This window comes from Acomys russatus, chromosome 18, assembly GCF_903995435.1.
Source record: "Acomys russatus chromosome 18, mAcoRus1.1, whole genome shotgun sequence".
Lineage (NCBI taxonomy): Eukaryota > Metazoa > Chordata > Mammalia > Rodentia > Muridae > Acomys > Acomys russatus.
In genome coordinates this window covers 3,248,978-3,262,345 of record NC_067154.1, presented here as the reverse complement: position 1 = coordinate 3,262,345, position 13,368 = coordinate 3,248,978, and the positions used below count along the sequence as shown (strand labels likewise).

Below are 13,368 nucleotides of genomic sequence, written 5' to 3'. Positions count from 1 at the left end.
TTTGTTATGTGTCTTGGTTAAGATTTTTTTGCTGTGACAATTGGGAGAGGGGTTATTTCCTCCTGCAAATCTCAGGCCACACTCCCTCACTAAAGAAGACTAGGGCAGGAATTGGAGGCAGGAACTGGAGTGGAAGCCATGGAGGAGTGTTGCTCACTGGCTGGCTTCCTGTGGCTTGCTCAGCTTTGTCATAACACAGGACCACTTACCTGCCCAGGGCTGGCACCACTCACAGTGATCTGTGCCCTCTCACATGAATAACTAATTAAAAAATCCTTGGCAGACTTGCTAGTAGGCCAGTCTTACAGAGGTGTGCTTTCTCATTGTCAAATGACTAGAGCTCATGTCAACTTAACAACTAGCTAGGAAATTATGTTACCATTTATTTTCATCTTAATTAGTAAGCAAGCTAAACATAGAAGTTCTAGATTTGTGCATATCTTTGTGAATCTCACAAGAAATTTCTGTAGTTTCATTAACTAATTGAAAGAGACTTGAATTGCCTTACCCTGCACACTTTAGTGATGCTGACAAAGTGGGGAGTTTTAAAATTCATAAAATTCATCATATATTCAAAGCCAGCCTGGTCTACAGAGTATGTTCCAGGACAGCCAGGGCTATACAGAGAAACCCTGTCTAAAAATACCCAAGATTTTCCCGGAAATGAACAATTCATCATATAAGCCATGGTTGGTGTTCAGTGTGTGGTTGGTCTCCTCTCCTCTTTTGAACAATGTTTTCTGTGAAGTCTTGAGTCATTACTTCCTATTATTGGAAGTTGTGCTCTGTGTGGGAATGTATGTGGGGCACAGGGAAAGAACGCATGGATTTGAGAACAGATGTGAGATTGATTTTCTTACCTTGTTGCTGATGCCATATTCCTTGGCGTTCAGTTCTTAGCAGGTCCACTTTAGTCCTGTATAGCAGTAGTGAAGCTGGGAACTGGAGTACTAAACATGGACAGCCACATAAAGGGTGACTGTAGCTTTAAGTGCTATAAGTAACAGTAAGATCTGTAAGTGTGTGTTTGCTAGTGGCAAAGAGCCTAGTGTTTAAGAGAGGTAAGTAACATGAAAATGTTACCTCTGTTCAAAAATTGGAATAAAATCTATATAATTAGGCTAGATATGTAATAAAAATGTTTAATGATTAATGTGCAATAAGGTTAATGGCCTTAATAGGGGTATATATTGAATTAGGTAGTTTGATAATTGTTTTACTCTGGAGTTGTAAAACTCATGTCTTAGGGGTGAGAAGGAAGAGTGTTGGGTATACAGGCTTACGTCATCATTGTGTGACTGTCAACCTTCACTGCAGAGTCAAAGCCCCGCTTGTTCCCTCAGCCTTCCTGTTAAAAGCATGAACTCTTCCTTTATCATATGGTACCTTGTCATTTAAAAATATTTATTTAGCTGGTATATATTAGTACTTCCAAATCTAAAGGTTATAAGAAAGCTTGATCCTTAAAGGAAAAGTTTATGATAAACTGAGGTGTCTATCTATATATTCTGCTTGCCTGTAATTTAGCTTGTAAAACCAGAATAGTTTAGGTAGAGTATTGTAACTATTGTCAGAGCAGTAACACATTGTTCACAGGAGCAATAACGCTTTCGAGCCCAGGCCTTGTCATGTCAGTGTCAATTAGTAGTCTCATTTGTAGTTCCCAGCAGTGTATAATGTGGCCAGTGTCTTTGATCTTTGCCAACTCATTTCATATAATTACATGTTCTCAACATGGAACCTAATCATCTCTCTTCCCTTCCTCCCTTCCATCTTTTTAGGTGCTTAAAGAACAGTACCTCAGCTACAGAAAAATGTTTCTGGGTGATGCTGTCGATGTGTTTGAAGCCAGGAGAGCTGAAGCCAAGAAGTGGCAGAATGCACCCCGAGTTACTACTGGACCCACCCCTTTCAGCACCATGCCAAATGCAGCAGCCGTTGCCATGGCTGCAACACTTACACAGCAGCAACAGCCTGCTACAGGTCTGAATGCATTCAAGTTATAGCTTCTTACTGTTCAAATGCAGAGAACATTATGTGCAGTTTATAAGTCTTCCTTTTGTGTGAGCACTGACAAAATTTCTATGACTAGCTGTTCCAATCTAAAAAAAAAATGTGATAGACACAATTATAAATATACCTGAAACAAAAGGCAGGGTAGTTTAGCAATAATTATATATCAGATGTTGAATATTGTAAATTTACTTACTGTTATTTGCTGTATTGCTGTGGATGCCCTTTAGAACATAGTGTTTCACTACTGAATTACACTTAAGAAAAACATTAGATTCTCACGTTGTGATTGTGCCCTTTATGTTTTAAAGTCAGAGGTGACCCCCACCTGTACGTTGCATATTTTAGGTATGACAATATTTGATGGTGCATTCTCATCCATAATGATTGCAGAGCCCTTGCGCTCTGGATGCAGTTATGTTTCTGTTGGTTGTTGGTGTGTTGCAGGTCAGTAGGTTCATTTGGATGTACTTTGACTGGAAACAAAATACCAGGTCCTCTAGAAGAGTCTAAACCAGATTTGAAGAATGCATGCTAGGGTTTTTGTAACTCCATAGTGGACTGAACATAGCAAGATCAGGAAGGTTTGAGATTGGATTGTACATTATGTAGGACCTTAGTCGTTGGTTGAATACCATTTACAGTGGTTTTGTGATGTGGTTCTTGGGTGATTCATTTGGAATTTTGGGAGTTGATTGTCTTTTCCTGCTAGTTTTTATCAGGTTTGAAGTTTGACATAGAATAATGCAGTCTTTATAGATTACCTTTTCCCCTTGATCATTTATCAATTTTTGAGTGAGGCTTAATTATTCTGTAATATATGTCTTTCTGACAATTTCACATACTCCAGTAGTAAACTGCAATATTAAAAAGTGAAAACCAAGCAAACACATGTTTGGGTTGCGTTCAGGCCACATGTACTTAGAGAAGCATGCTCTAGTCGCTGTCTTCATGTTTGAGTGACAGCGTTGACCTGCCATCAGAAAAGAGTTGCTGATGGATTTTGGCCAAATCCTCCACATTCCATGGCTGGATCTGTGTGAATGGCGGTTCCCGTAAGCACTATCTAGTAGCTCTCTAGCTGGCTGGAGTGTAGACTTCTGTGGACAGACTATGGGGAGAGTCTTTGCTCTGCTGTGATGGAGTTCTCAATCCCAACAGCATGGTTTTCAGTTCTTATTATTTAATAGCTAATCAGTCACAGTTCATCGTCCTAAAGTAGGTTAGAGAAATGTGGTTTAGATAAGGGTTAATAAGATACACTTTATTTTCAAGAGAATAAATAAAGCTTGAGAAAAGCAGTGTTCACACTCTTAGGCTCTTAATCAACCTCTTCTGTGGTAAGTGACTAAACATGAAGCGGAACCACCTGTCAAGTGCTGTGCTTTTTCTCCCTTTCTAAAAATACATGGACTGTGTAATCTTGAAAAGTCTACGGGCACAGACATGAAGTCAAATGCCTGTCCTAAAAATGGGTGTCCCCTGTGAGCTGGGTTGCTGAAGTGCACAAGTAGGCGATTCAGGGACGGCCTTTGCTCTTGTATCATACAGGGAATATTTGCTTAACTTTGCAGGGATTCTTGGGAGCTTCTGCTCATGCGCTTTAGTTTTGCCTATTACTTTACTACTTGGCTTTCCCCTCCCCCCACCAGGAGCAATTACTGTTTTTAGTGTGTTCTTGTAGTTTTAGGGTGTACATAAGACTTTCTAATTAGATGGGTGGTAGAAATTGGAATTAGTCAACCTTAGTAATCCTGCAGTGTTTGTACTTTTGAGTTCTATCTAGTTATTGAGCTATTGATACATATCAGTGGTAACAATTTTGCGTTATGTTTCTTTCCCATTTTGTTTCCCTGAAAGCTTCTCCCAGGCTCTGTAGTCACTTTATATACCCTCCTGTTACAAATGCTAGTCTAGTCTGTAGGACACTGGATCATGATGTTTAGGAGTGCTGTTACAAACATGGCTAGTGCTGTTGTGAATTGTATCCCTTTTAGTTAAGCCCTGTTACATTTTGTTTTGTGCCCAGGGAGACACTCCTGTGCAGTACTTTTCATGAAATCCTCGTTAGTCCCAGTTTGAAACCATCTAGAGAAACTGGACAGAGCTTATACTTTATATACACAACTGTTTCTGTATAGATGTGAATTATTAAAATGGTTTATTTGCATATGGATTTTTTATTTAATTGATGTAAACAGGGACACAAAAGATGTAAACAGGGACACAAAAGGACAACAGCTTTTCTTAGATTGTTACTTTTTTTTTTGAAAACTTTTTTTCCCCCTGTTGTCTTTCTAGGAGGCAGAAAGATGGACTTGATTTTAAAGGACACACTGTTTTGTCTGTGTTGGTTTGGCTTTGGTGGTGGTGGTGGTAGTACTGGGATTGATTCCAGGACCTTGTATATGCTGATAAGTACATACTCAACTACTGAACTGCCTCCCCAACACCCACTTCCTTTTTTAATAAAAGCAAAATGTAAAATTGGGATTGGGCATGTTTAATATGTGGTTGGTGGTTGTTCATGAAAACTCAGTAGATTATTCATTCATAAAGTGAACAGACATCAGTGTGTGGATAAAAGTTAGTGTGCTCTTGTCCACAAATACTCCTCAGACTTCCCAAAAGCCTTATTGGATTTATATTCAGTTTTTAGTATGATCTTGATTTAGGATGTATTTTTTTCAGTCAGTGTTCTGAGGTTACATTTTTTTCTTGTGTTTTCATGTTTAAAAGTCTTGGTGTTTACGTAAGAGTTTTTCCTCATGTGACTTAGCTGCTGTTTTTAAGAGAGCTGAGGCATTTGTGAGGAATTCCTGCTTTCTAGCTTTAGGTGAAGGTTTGGACATTTAAAGTGTAGTGTTAAATCAGAAATGTTAAATATTTCATCTTGGTTTCTTGTGGTTTCAAGATTTTGTTGATTTAATAACCAAAGGAACATTCCCCATTAAAAGTACCAAGAGTGAGTTTTTCTTACAGGGGAAGCATTTTTGTTATTTTAAAATGTGACTTACAGGTAACGATGGTGATTACATTAGACATTTTTGGTAACCATGGAAAATTATAAGAAATTCTAGCACTTTAGTCCTTTTCCTATAAATGCAGTTTTACTTTAAATAAGATAATATTTATTCTAGAAAATATGAATTACAGTGCTAAACCTAATTTTGTTGTGTGTGAATTTATCATGGAAACTTTTGTAAAATGTTATTTTTTATGTGGAAATTTCACTCTAGGCAATCATTGGTCTACATTATTGATTTGATTTCACTTCTAGAACTAAGAGCCCCTCATTGAATGACTATTCAGATTTCAAAGTGACTTGAATTGTTTACAAAGCTTCTATCTGAAGGATTTAGAATCTGTTTTCTGATAGTGAAACTAATATATATGTTGGCCAGAGTATAATATATGTTAATACTTTGGTGTGGGAGATAATTTATCATGAGCTTTTACTATTTAAAATGTTATACATTTGCCTACTACTTTTATAAATGATGTTGCCTTCAGAATTTGTATGAAGGTAGAAAACTCAAACTATTTTGCATCTATTGTGCAATGGGAAGTCTTGTCATTGTTAGATGTGTTTTGATGTCATAAATATGATGATTGCAGAAACTGTTCTGTTGCTCTTAAAAAAATGGACCCACACATGACAAAAACCATGCTAATTGGGTAACTCCGACTTGTAAGGCTGCGAGGACTGTGGTGTGCGTTATTCTTTAGGGTCTTCACCAGCAGTGCCTCCTGCTAAAATGTGACAGTCTCCCGGTGTTAAAGAAACTGGACATAAGCTTTCTCTGTGATTTTTGTTAGACATAAGAAAGTAATAAGCAAGTTTCTTTTTCCTGTTGTAACCTTTTACAAAAGAGCTGCTAGTCAGGTCTTTATTCTTAATCAATCTTGAACTGGATGTAAAAACTTTAAAAATATTTTTTAATTTATTTTTTTAATAGTAGTATAAGAACTCTGGCTGCTATTTAGTTGCTATTCTGGGTTTGTTGTTGTTTTGTTTTGTTTTGTTTTTTTTTTTGGATAGAAGTTTTAAAAGTCCAGTTTCTGTCCCAGGGTAGCAAAATGTACTTCCTCATTTTATTGTTGTTTTGTGGCTTTTATAAACTTACACTACCTTTTGAATATACAAACCTCATTCTTCATTGGGCAACATGAAGGCATTGGCTTTTTTGAAGTAAATTTGAAGATGCATTTTGCTTTGGCATTCCCTCAGCTCTGAGATGCACTAACCACTGTACTGCAGGGGCCAGAACTCAGATTGTACTACGAAACTTACTGAGCAGTTTTCATAAATCATTATAAAATGAGAGATTTTTAGATTTTTGTATTCTGCTTAGTTAAAAACATAGTTACCATGAGGGGCTAGTAATTTGATTCTGTTCTTGCCAAACAAACTCAGCCAACATCCCTAAAGGAGCAGGCATGGAAAGGGTGGCACTTGGCTCTGATTTTGAGTACATTTGAAGGCTTGAATGTATTGGGTCTGTCAAGGTGCACATGTGCCTTTGTAAATGTTCATTTTGATCTCATTAATCAGGTGATGAGTGGTGAAATGTAGCAGAGCTGAAGAATAGCACTCAATAATCACTTTTGTGAACAAGTTGGAATTGTCATGTTACTGTGTAATTGGTTTGCTTTTAAGATGAACAATAAATTAAATAAAATAAAACATTGTCTTGTTTTTTATCTATTTATTATATATACCATTTCTTACTATGAAAAGTCATACCTAATATTTTGGGTACCTTATGAAGTAACATGATAGTTTTGCTATGTTGGTCTCTTGATCACTGGGCTCTAATACTATTTTAGAGCTATTTTTAAAAAGGAAAGTAAACCTGTACTTATTACACCAAATAATGTTATCAGAAAACAAGTAGAGAGAACTGAAGCAATTCTAGAAATATAAAAACTACAACTTGCGATGCATAAATATTTCAAATTATTAGTATATTAAACTTTTGAACATTTTTCATTGTAGTAAGCCTCTTTTAACTGTATAGCTATAGCAGATTAAAAATTTTTTTTTCAGATAAGACATTTGGGATAGATAAGCTAGGTTAGAAAGACATCGTGAAATCAAAGTTTTGACAAGTGGAATTTGTTAAAAAGTTGTCAATGTTCAGCTTAAAAATAATCTAATAAAGGAACTTTAACCTTGAAAGAGTAAGGCAAATTTGTTTTTCCCCCGTTTTTTTTCATACCAGGGCCACAGCCATCTCTGGGAGTTAGTTTTGGAACGCCATTCGGCTCAGGTATTGGCACTGGCTTGCAATCAAGTGGCCTAGGTTCTTCAAGCCTTGGAGGTACACTTTACCTTTTCTCTGTTACCTTTGAACTGACTGTAGCCGATGCACATTTCTAAGAGGATCTGCTGCTATTTGGGAAGTTAAGGTTCCATCTGGCAAAAAGGATTCTCCGAACATAATCATTGCTTCCCAGCACTAGCTTCAGAGCTTAAAAAGGCATTTTGTCCTGTATGGAAAGTAGAATTAAAAAGCACTAAAACCAAGCGGCAGGGAGTTTTGTGTGTTCCAGTCAGTGTGCTGAAATGTGAAATTGAGAATTACTTAGTTTAAATCAACTTAGTTTTAACTGAACTTTAAAAAATTAGTTCTAATATAACTTTGGAAACTAATCTATTAGATCATATACATAGTCCAGATCGGTATCTTTTTTTTTTTAACCTGAGAGTGACCACTTTAAATGGAATTAATTTTATTGTAAGTTAAACAGCTTGACTCATGTCATTTCTATGCACTCTGCATATTTGACTGTATACATATATAAGCAATTCAGATTATTCTAATTCCTTCCTAAATTAGTAAGGTAAGTCTATAAAAACATGCTAATTATAAATGCATTAACAATTCTTTGTGGACAATTGAGAGTTTATTATATTTTGACAAAAGTATTATAGGGTAATGAAGGTTCCTGTATTTTCCTCTAAAATCTAAAGACAGGCTATAAGCTACCACGGTTATCTAATACAGATTGTTCTACAGTGAGAATTTTACAACTACGGCAGGGAGCATAGTCCCTCTTGAGTGTAGTCACTTTCCATCATGTTTCTTATAGGCAGGGATAGCTCACTGTCAACTTAAGTATCTTAGCACACCATTGCAGAAAAACAAAAAGTTCGAGCTTTGCTGGAGGTACATCTTAACTGGCATAGTGCTTACCTAGCGTGCATGAAGCCCTGGTCCCTAACTGCAAATACAGGCAGTAGGGACGCATACCTGGAATCCCAGTACTCAGGAGACAGGAGGATCAGAAGTTCTGGGTCAGCCTCAGCTACATGGGGAAATAACATGAGACTCTGTCTCCAAAATAACTACAACAACAATTATTTCGAGTTTATGTAGAGAATTCTTGGTGGACTATCTTGAGTATTTAGAGTTTCTTCATGGACTCTGTATGATGAAAATATATTTTAAGAGGAAAGACTGTCAGTGCTAATATGGAGAGTAACATGGCAAAATTTACTGTTATGGAATAGATTGGAGTAGTAGGTTGTCCTGCCATTAGTAAGGACCAGAGTGTACTTACATTGGAATATTCTAGTATTGACACTGTTGTGCAAGTCATGCTTGCTTATGAATTTAGCCAGCCTTTTTATTTTTCAGAAATGAAATGATGTTTCAGCTAAGCATATATGTAACAGTCTATACTCATTTCAGTGGTGAAATAACCTATGTGATCTTGACTTCAGTAGCCTCGTTTAAAAATTGCTGCTTGGTCATAAGCTAGTCTGGGTAGTTATAAATTAGTGTTCAGAATTAATCTGCTCAAAGAGTCTTATGTGGAGGAGTAAGCAGCAGACTGCCTAGCTAAGTCTGTGTTTGTGAACACTGCATTTATTTGACCTGTGGTGGTGGTTGGTTTTCTTGTGAGTACCCTGTAATCTGTGTTTTATGTGCACTGTGTATTTCTCTATTACCTTTCACTAGGATTTGGAGCTAGCTCTGGTTTCGGATGCGGCACCACAGGGGCCTCCACATTTGGATTTGGAACAACAGATAAACCCTCAGGAAGTCTTAGTGCAGGTTTGTGTGCTTCCGCCTGAACTCCAGGCAGACCAAAGAGTGAAAACCACTCAACTGAAGATCATCCACATGCTTATTTCCAGGAACCCCTGAAGACCCCCAATTCCCCGAGGAAGCATGTATGCCAACTAAATTGTATAGCCATACCGTTGGTGGCTGGATGTGACGAGACTTCTTAGTTCAACTTACAAACAGTTAACTAGAGATCCATTTGAATTCTAGCGACTGGCTTTACAGTTTAAGGCTTTTTTCCCCCCCTCATTAATCCAGTAGTTACGTTTTGGTGGGTTGTTTTGGTTTTTATCCAGGAGAGCTTTTTATTTCTGTTTTGTGCTGAGGTGTAAACTAGGGTTTCCCAGCCTAGGAAGCACTGTAGCACTGTGCTATTCCTCCAGCTGCTTTTCACTTTTCACTAGGAGCTGTGGCCTCACTGAGTTGCCCAGGCTGGCCTTGCACTTGTGCTTTGCCTCAGCCTCCCGAGTAGCTGGTGCTGTAGGCCTGTGACGCTAGGCAGCCAACTAGGAAAGACAGCCCAGGCCAAACAGTTGTTAGGACTTCTGATTTTAAGGGGTTGTGTAGTTTATAAATGATGACTAACTTGGCTCTTTGTTCATTTTTAAATAGGTCGAATTTACTTCTAGTAGAAACCCCCAAATTTTATCTACCTTTCCATTCAATTTATATTTGTAAATACTGACTAATGAGTGATATAGGGATAAATAGCATGTGTAAAATAATGATGTAACACTGTTAAAAATATGTTCAAATTTAGGGAATTCCACTTACTGTCAGTAGTATTTAAAGTCTGCAGTGCTAGTGGAGTAAGATTTGTAATTAGTGGTATCAGGACTAGAATTTAAATACTGTGTTAGGTAACCAGGCCATGGTAATGACTCTTACACTATGCATTGTTGGCCTTGTCTTGCATTCAGGTGGGTTGAGGCTTCCTTGTGAGCCTGGGGGTTTAAGGGCCGCTGCAGATGCCTTGAGTGTCTTTCCTAAAATGTTTTTGGTGAGTCTGAGTAGGAAGACATTGACAAAATATGTAGGTAATGACGTAACGTAATTTTATGCACATATATACTTATAAACAGAATAATACACGTTTGTATGTGCACATAAAACATGTTAGCATACAGACGAAGTTTCTGGCAGCTTGAATTTTCCTGTAGATTTCAATTATCTGTGCTAGCTTGCTTTCTTGGTCTGTATCACCAGACTTCTATCTCTCAAGATAACTTTTCAGCTGCTAGCTGAATCATTTTTCTGTAAAGTTCCATGTTAGAAATTCATGGGCCACAGGCCATTTCTGCTCTAATACATTGTGTATTCTCAGAAATTTTCACTCATCCCTGTTTTTTATATTTGTTTTTGTGATTTAACTTCTCATTTGAATATTTTCTTCCCTGAACATAAGGCTTTGGCAGCTCAAGTGCGTCTGGGTTTAACTTCAGCAATCCTGGCATCACGGCATCAGCTGGTCTGACATTTGGGGTGTCCAATCCTGCCTCTGCGGGGTTTGGAACAGGAGGACAGCTCCTTCAGTTGAAGAGACCTCCGGCTGGAAACAAAAGAGGAAAGAGATAAACATGCGGGGCACTGTGTGGGCAGTGCGCAGTCGGCGCCGCTTAGCCTAGGAGTCTATTTTTCTAATGATGTAGTGATTGAACTGCATCTCGGGAGATTTATAAAGTTTTGATATTCCTCACTCTGGAAATTGAACTTTGTTTACCTTACCAAACACCTTTTTTGTGAATTCAAAATCTAGTTGCAGTTTTGTTGCTATTACTTTTGATTCTACATGTAAGAAATGTTGTGATTAAATTACCAGTTAATAGTAATGGAAAAAAATTCATCAACCTAAACGTATGATTATCGTAGTATTAATAGCAGTGTTTGGCTGCTAAGGCTCATGCTGTGAATACATGCACATTGGTTTCTTATGCAGATGGTGTGAACTCTAGGGCCTGGGCTACAAGTAGTTTGTTCCTGGAAAAGGCCTTTAGGACTGTGCTGCAGGGCATCTTGTGGATATGTATGTAATTATATAGAGTAATGCACACAGTGTGTGTGCACATAAAATATATATTTACACAGCTATAACTCTTGCCTCAGACTGTTCTCCTTTTCTGGTGTATTCAGTTACTCACTGTGTTTCTGATCCTCAGCACTTACTGAAGGAGTAGCTCGGGGAGCCTTGTCCCTTCATCTGTTTACTAGACATAAGTGATTAGTGACGTAAGTATCGAGCCCATTCAACTCTACTGTCCCACTCTTGTGTTTCTATCTATACCGTGACTCTTGGCAGCTACTCCAACTGAGGAATGCTGTAAGGTTCATCAAGCAGATTTTAGAAACCTTTATTACCCTCTCTATATATTCTCCTGCTACTATATAGAATCTTTTTTTGTAAATGAGGTGGACTTTTAGGAGTGTCTATGAACGTGCAAAGAGCTATTAAGCCAAATTGAATCTATGCAGGTGGAGGACGCAATGTGAATTCAGTAAGAGCCTGTTTAGCTGTTCCAGTACAGAATTCTTTCTAACAGGGCTATTGAGAAACCAAATGAAGTGACTTCTCAGCCTCTTAATGTTGTGGGTGCTTAATTTGGACTAGAGAAACTGCATTTTCAGAAATGACTTTGTACTAACTATAAACTTCCTGGTTTGAAGAGTGAATAGGACTCCAGTGAATGCCACAGAAGTGTGTCAGGTTGTGTCCGTGTGACCTCTGTCTGCTGCCATTCTTGGTGTTGAGTGAGTGGAGAATCACTGTAACGGGAATTGCCTTAGGACCATGTCAGCGTGAAAGTAGTTTCCAAGTGGGATAAAAACATGAAATTGCACGGAAATAGTTTAATTTTTTTACGTAGAAGGGTTTGTATATAATGTTCATTAGTGAATATTTTCAGATTCATTTTCACCAAGGCACCTTTTTTCTAAAATAGGTGTGGTGTATATAAATACATATACACATATATATTTTTAGTATAATGTTAATTTGGTTTGATTATAAAAGTATTGTTGGTCTGTTTTATTTATCTGCATATAACAGTGATTGGCATTCCTGAATTCAATACCCACATCTTATGCATTAAAATAAGGAGAGTTATTTGTTTAAACTTGTTTTTATTTGTATATTTTTGTAATTCTGCAATCCTCAGTCCAGACTATGGTGGAAGATAGGAAAAAGGTGTACTTTGACATTTTAAATAACTATCAAGAATTGCATATACCATTACAAAAATATGCTTTGTTATTTTTTTAAGGACATTGTATTGTGCTGCAAATATCTGAATATTTATATTTCTCTGGGTTACTTTTTTCTTTATATACATTTTCATATGTTGAACCTCTGGAGACTTGTAACATTCATTGTGGTAGGAGTCAGAGTGTTGTCTTTGTCTCTTTTGTCTTCACCTTGTCCAGAGCCTATTATGGAAACAATAAAATTGTGTTAGTTGCTTTGAATCTTTGTAGGTCTCAACAGTTGTACGTATTTAATTTTATTATTGCTTCTTTATTCTCCTTGGTTAGCTTTTACTATTTCCTATGCTAGTAAGTTATAGTCTTGTTCTCTTTTGTTTTTAATGAAAGGCTAGAGACAATGTAGTAAATTCTGACTGGACAGATGGCCCAGTTGTTAAAGTGCTTATTATGTTGGTGTGAAGACCAGAAATGCAAGTAAATGCTGCGTGGGCATGATGCCCTCCTGGTTCCAGCCCCGAGCAGAGCAGAGCAGAGACTCCACACCAGCAAGCTCCCTGCTGTGCCAGGAGACCCTGCCTCAGCCAATAAAGTGGAAGAACATTAACTTCAGTGTGCATATCTACACACACACACAAATGGGAAGAGGGAAGAGAGGTAGTAGGTTCTTTGTCATGTGGTTTTATCTTCTAAAAATTACGACATTAAGTAGCATAATTAAGGAGATGGGTATTTGAGTAAAAAAACAAAGGCTTCCTCAGCTGAGTCTCAGTCCTGTCCTGCGTCTGTCTAGGCAGACTGTTCTAAAAATGTCCTATTGTATGTCTGAGTGGTCATTCTGCTTTCTTTTTCTTCTCTTGTATTCTCATTTTATTGTTTTCTCTTAGCTCCTTTTTAAACAGGCAGGTTGCCAACAACAAAAAACCCACAAGTATTCTCAGACTTTGATGTTTTTTCCCCTTTGTGGCATATTATCTACTGTTTGCTGTGTCAACTCGTAGAGATTTTCTTTTGCACACTTCCCTTCTCTGTATCCTGGCGGCTGGGCAGGCAGCTGCTCCCTGTTGATGGTCAGTCGAGCTCA

General features: G+C 37.6%; 1 protein-coding gene across 1 annotated transcript in view; it reads left to right on the top strand.

Annotated features, from left to right (window-relative positions):
• The window catches only part of Nup58 (nucleoporin 58), a 33,012-nt gene extending 21,998 nt beyond the window's left edge, over positions 1-11,014 (top strand). The window contains exons 12-15 of the mRNA XM_051160648.1: positions 1,782-1,983; positions 7,239-7,337; positions 8,982-9,077; positions 10,495-11,014. Coding sequence (XP_051016605.1) covers positions 1,782-1,983; positions 7,239-7,337; positions 8,982-9,077; positions 10,495-10,664 — 567 coding nt within the window. The 3' untranslated portion in view covers positions 10,665-11,014. The remainder of the gene's footprint in view (positions 1-1,781; positions 1,984-7,238; positions 7,338-8,981; positions 9,078-10,494) is intronic.
• Positions 11,015-13,368: the final 2,354 nt, after the last annotated feature.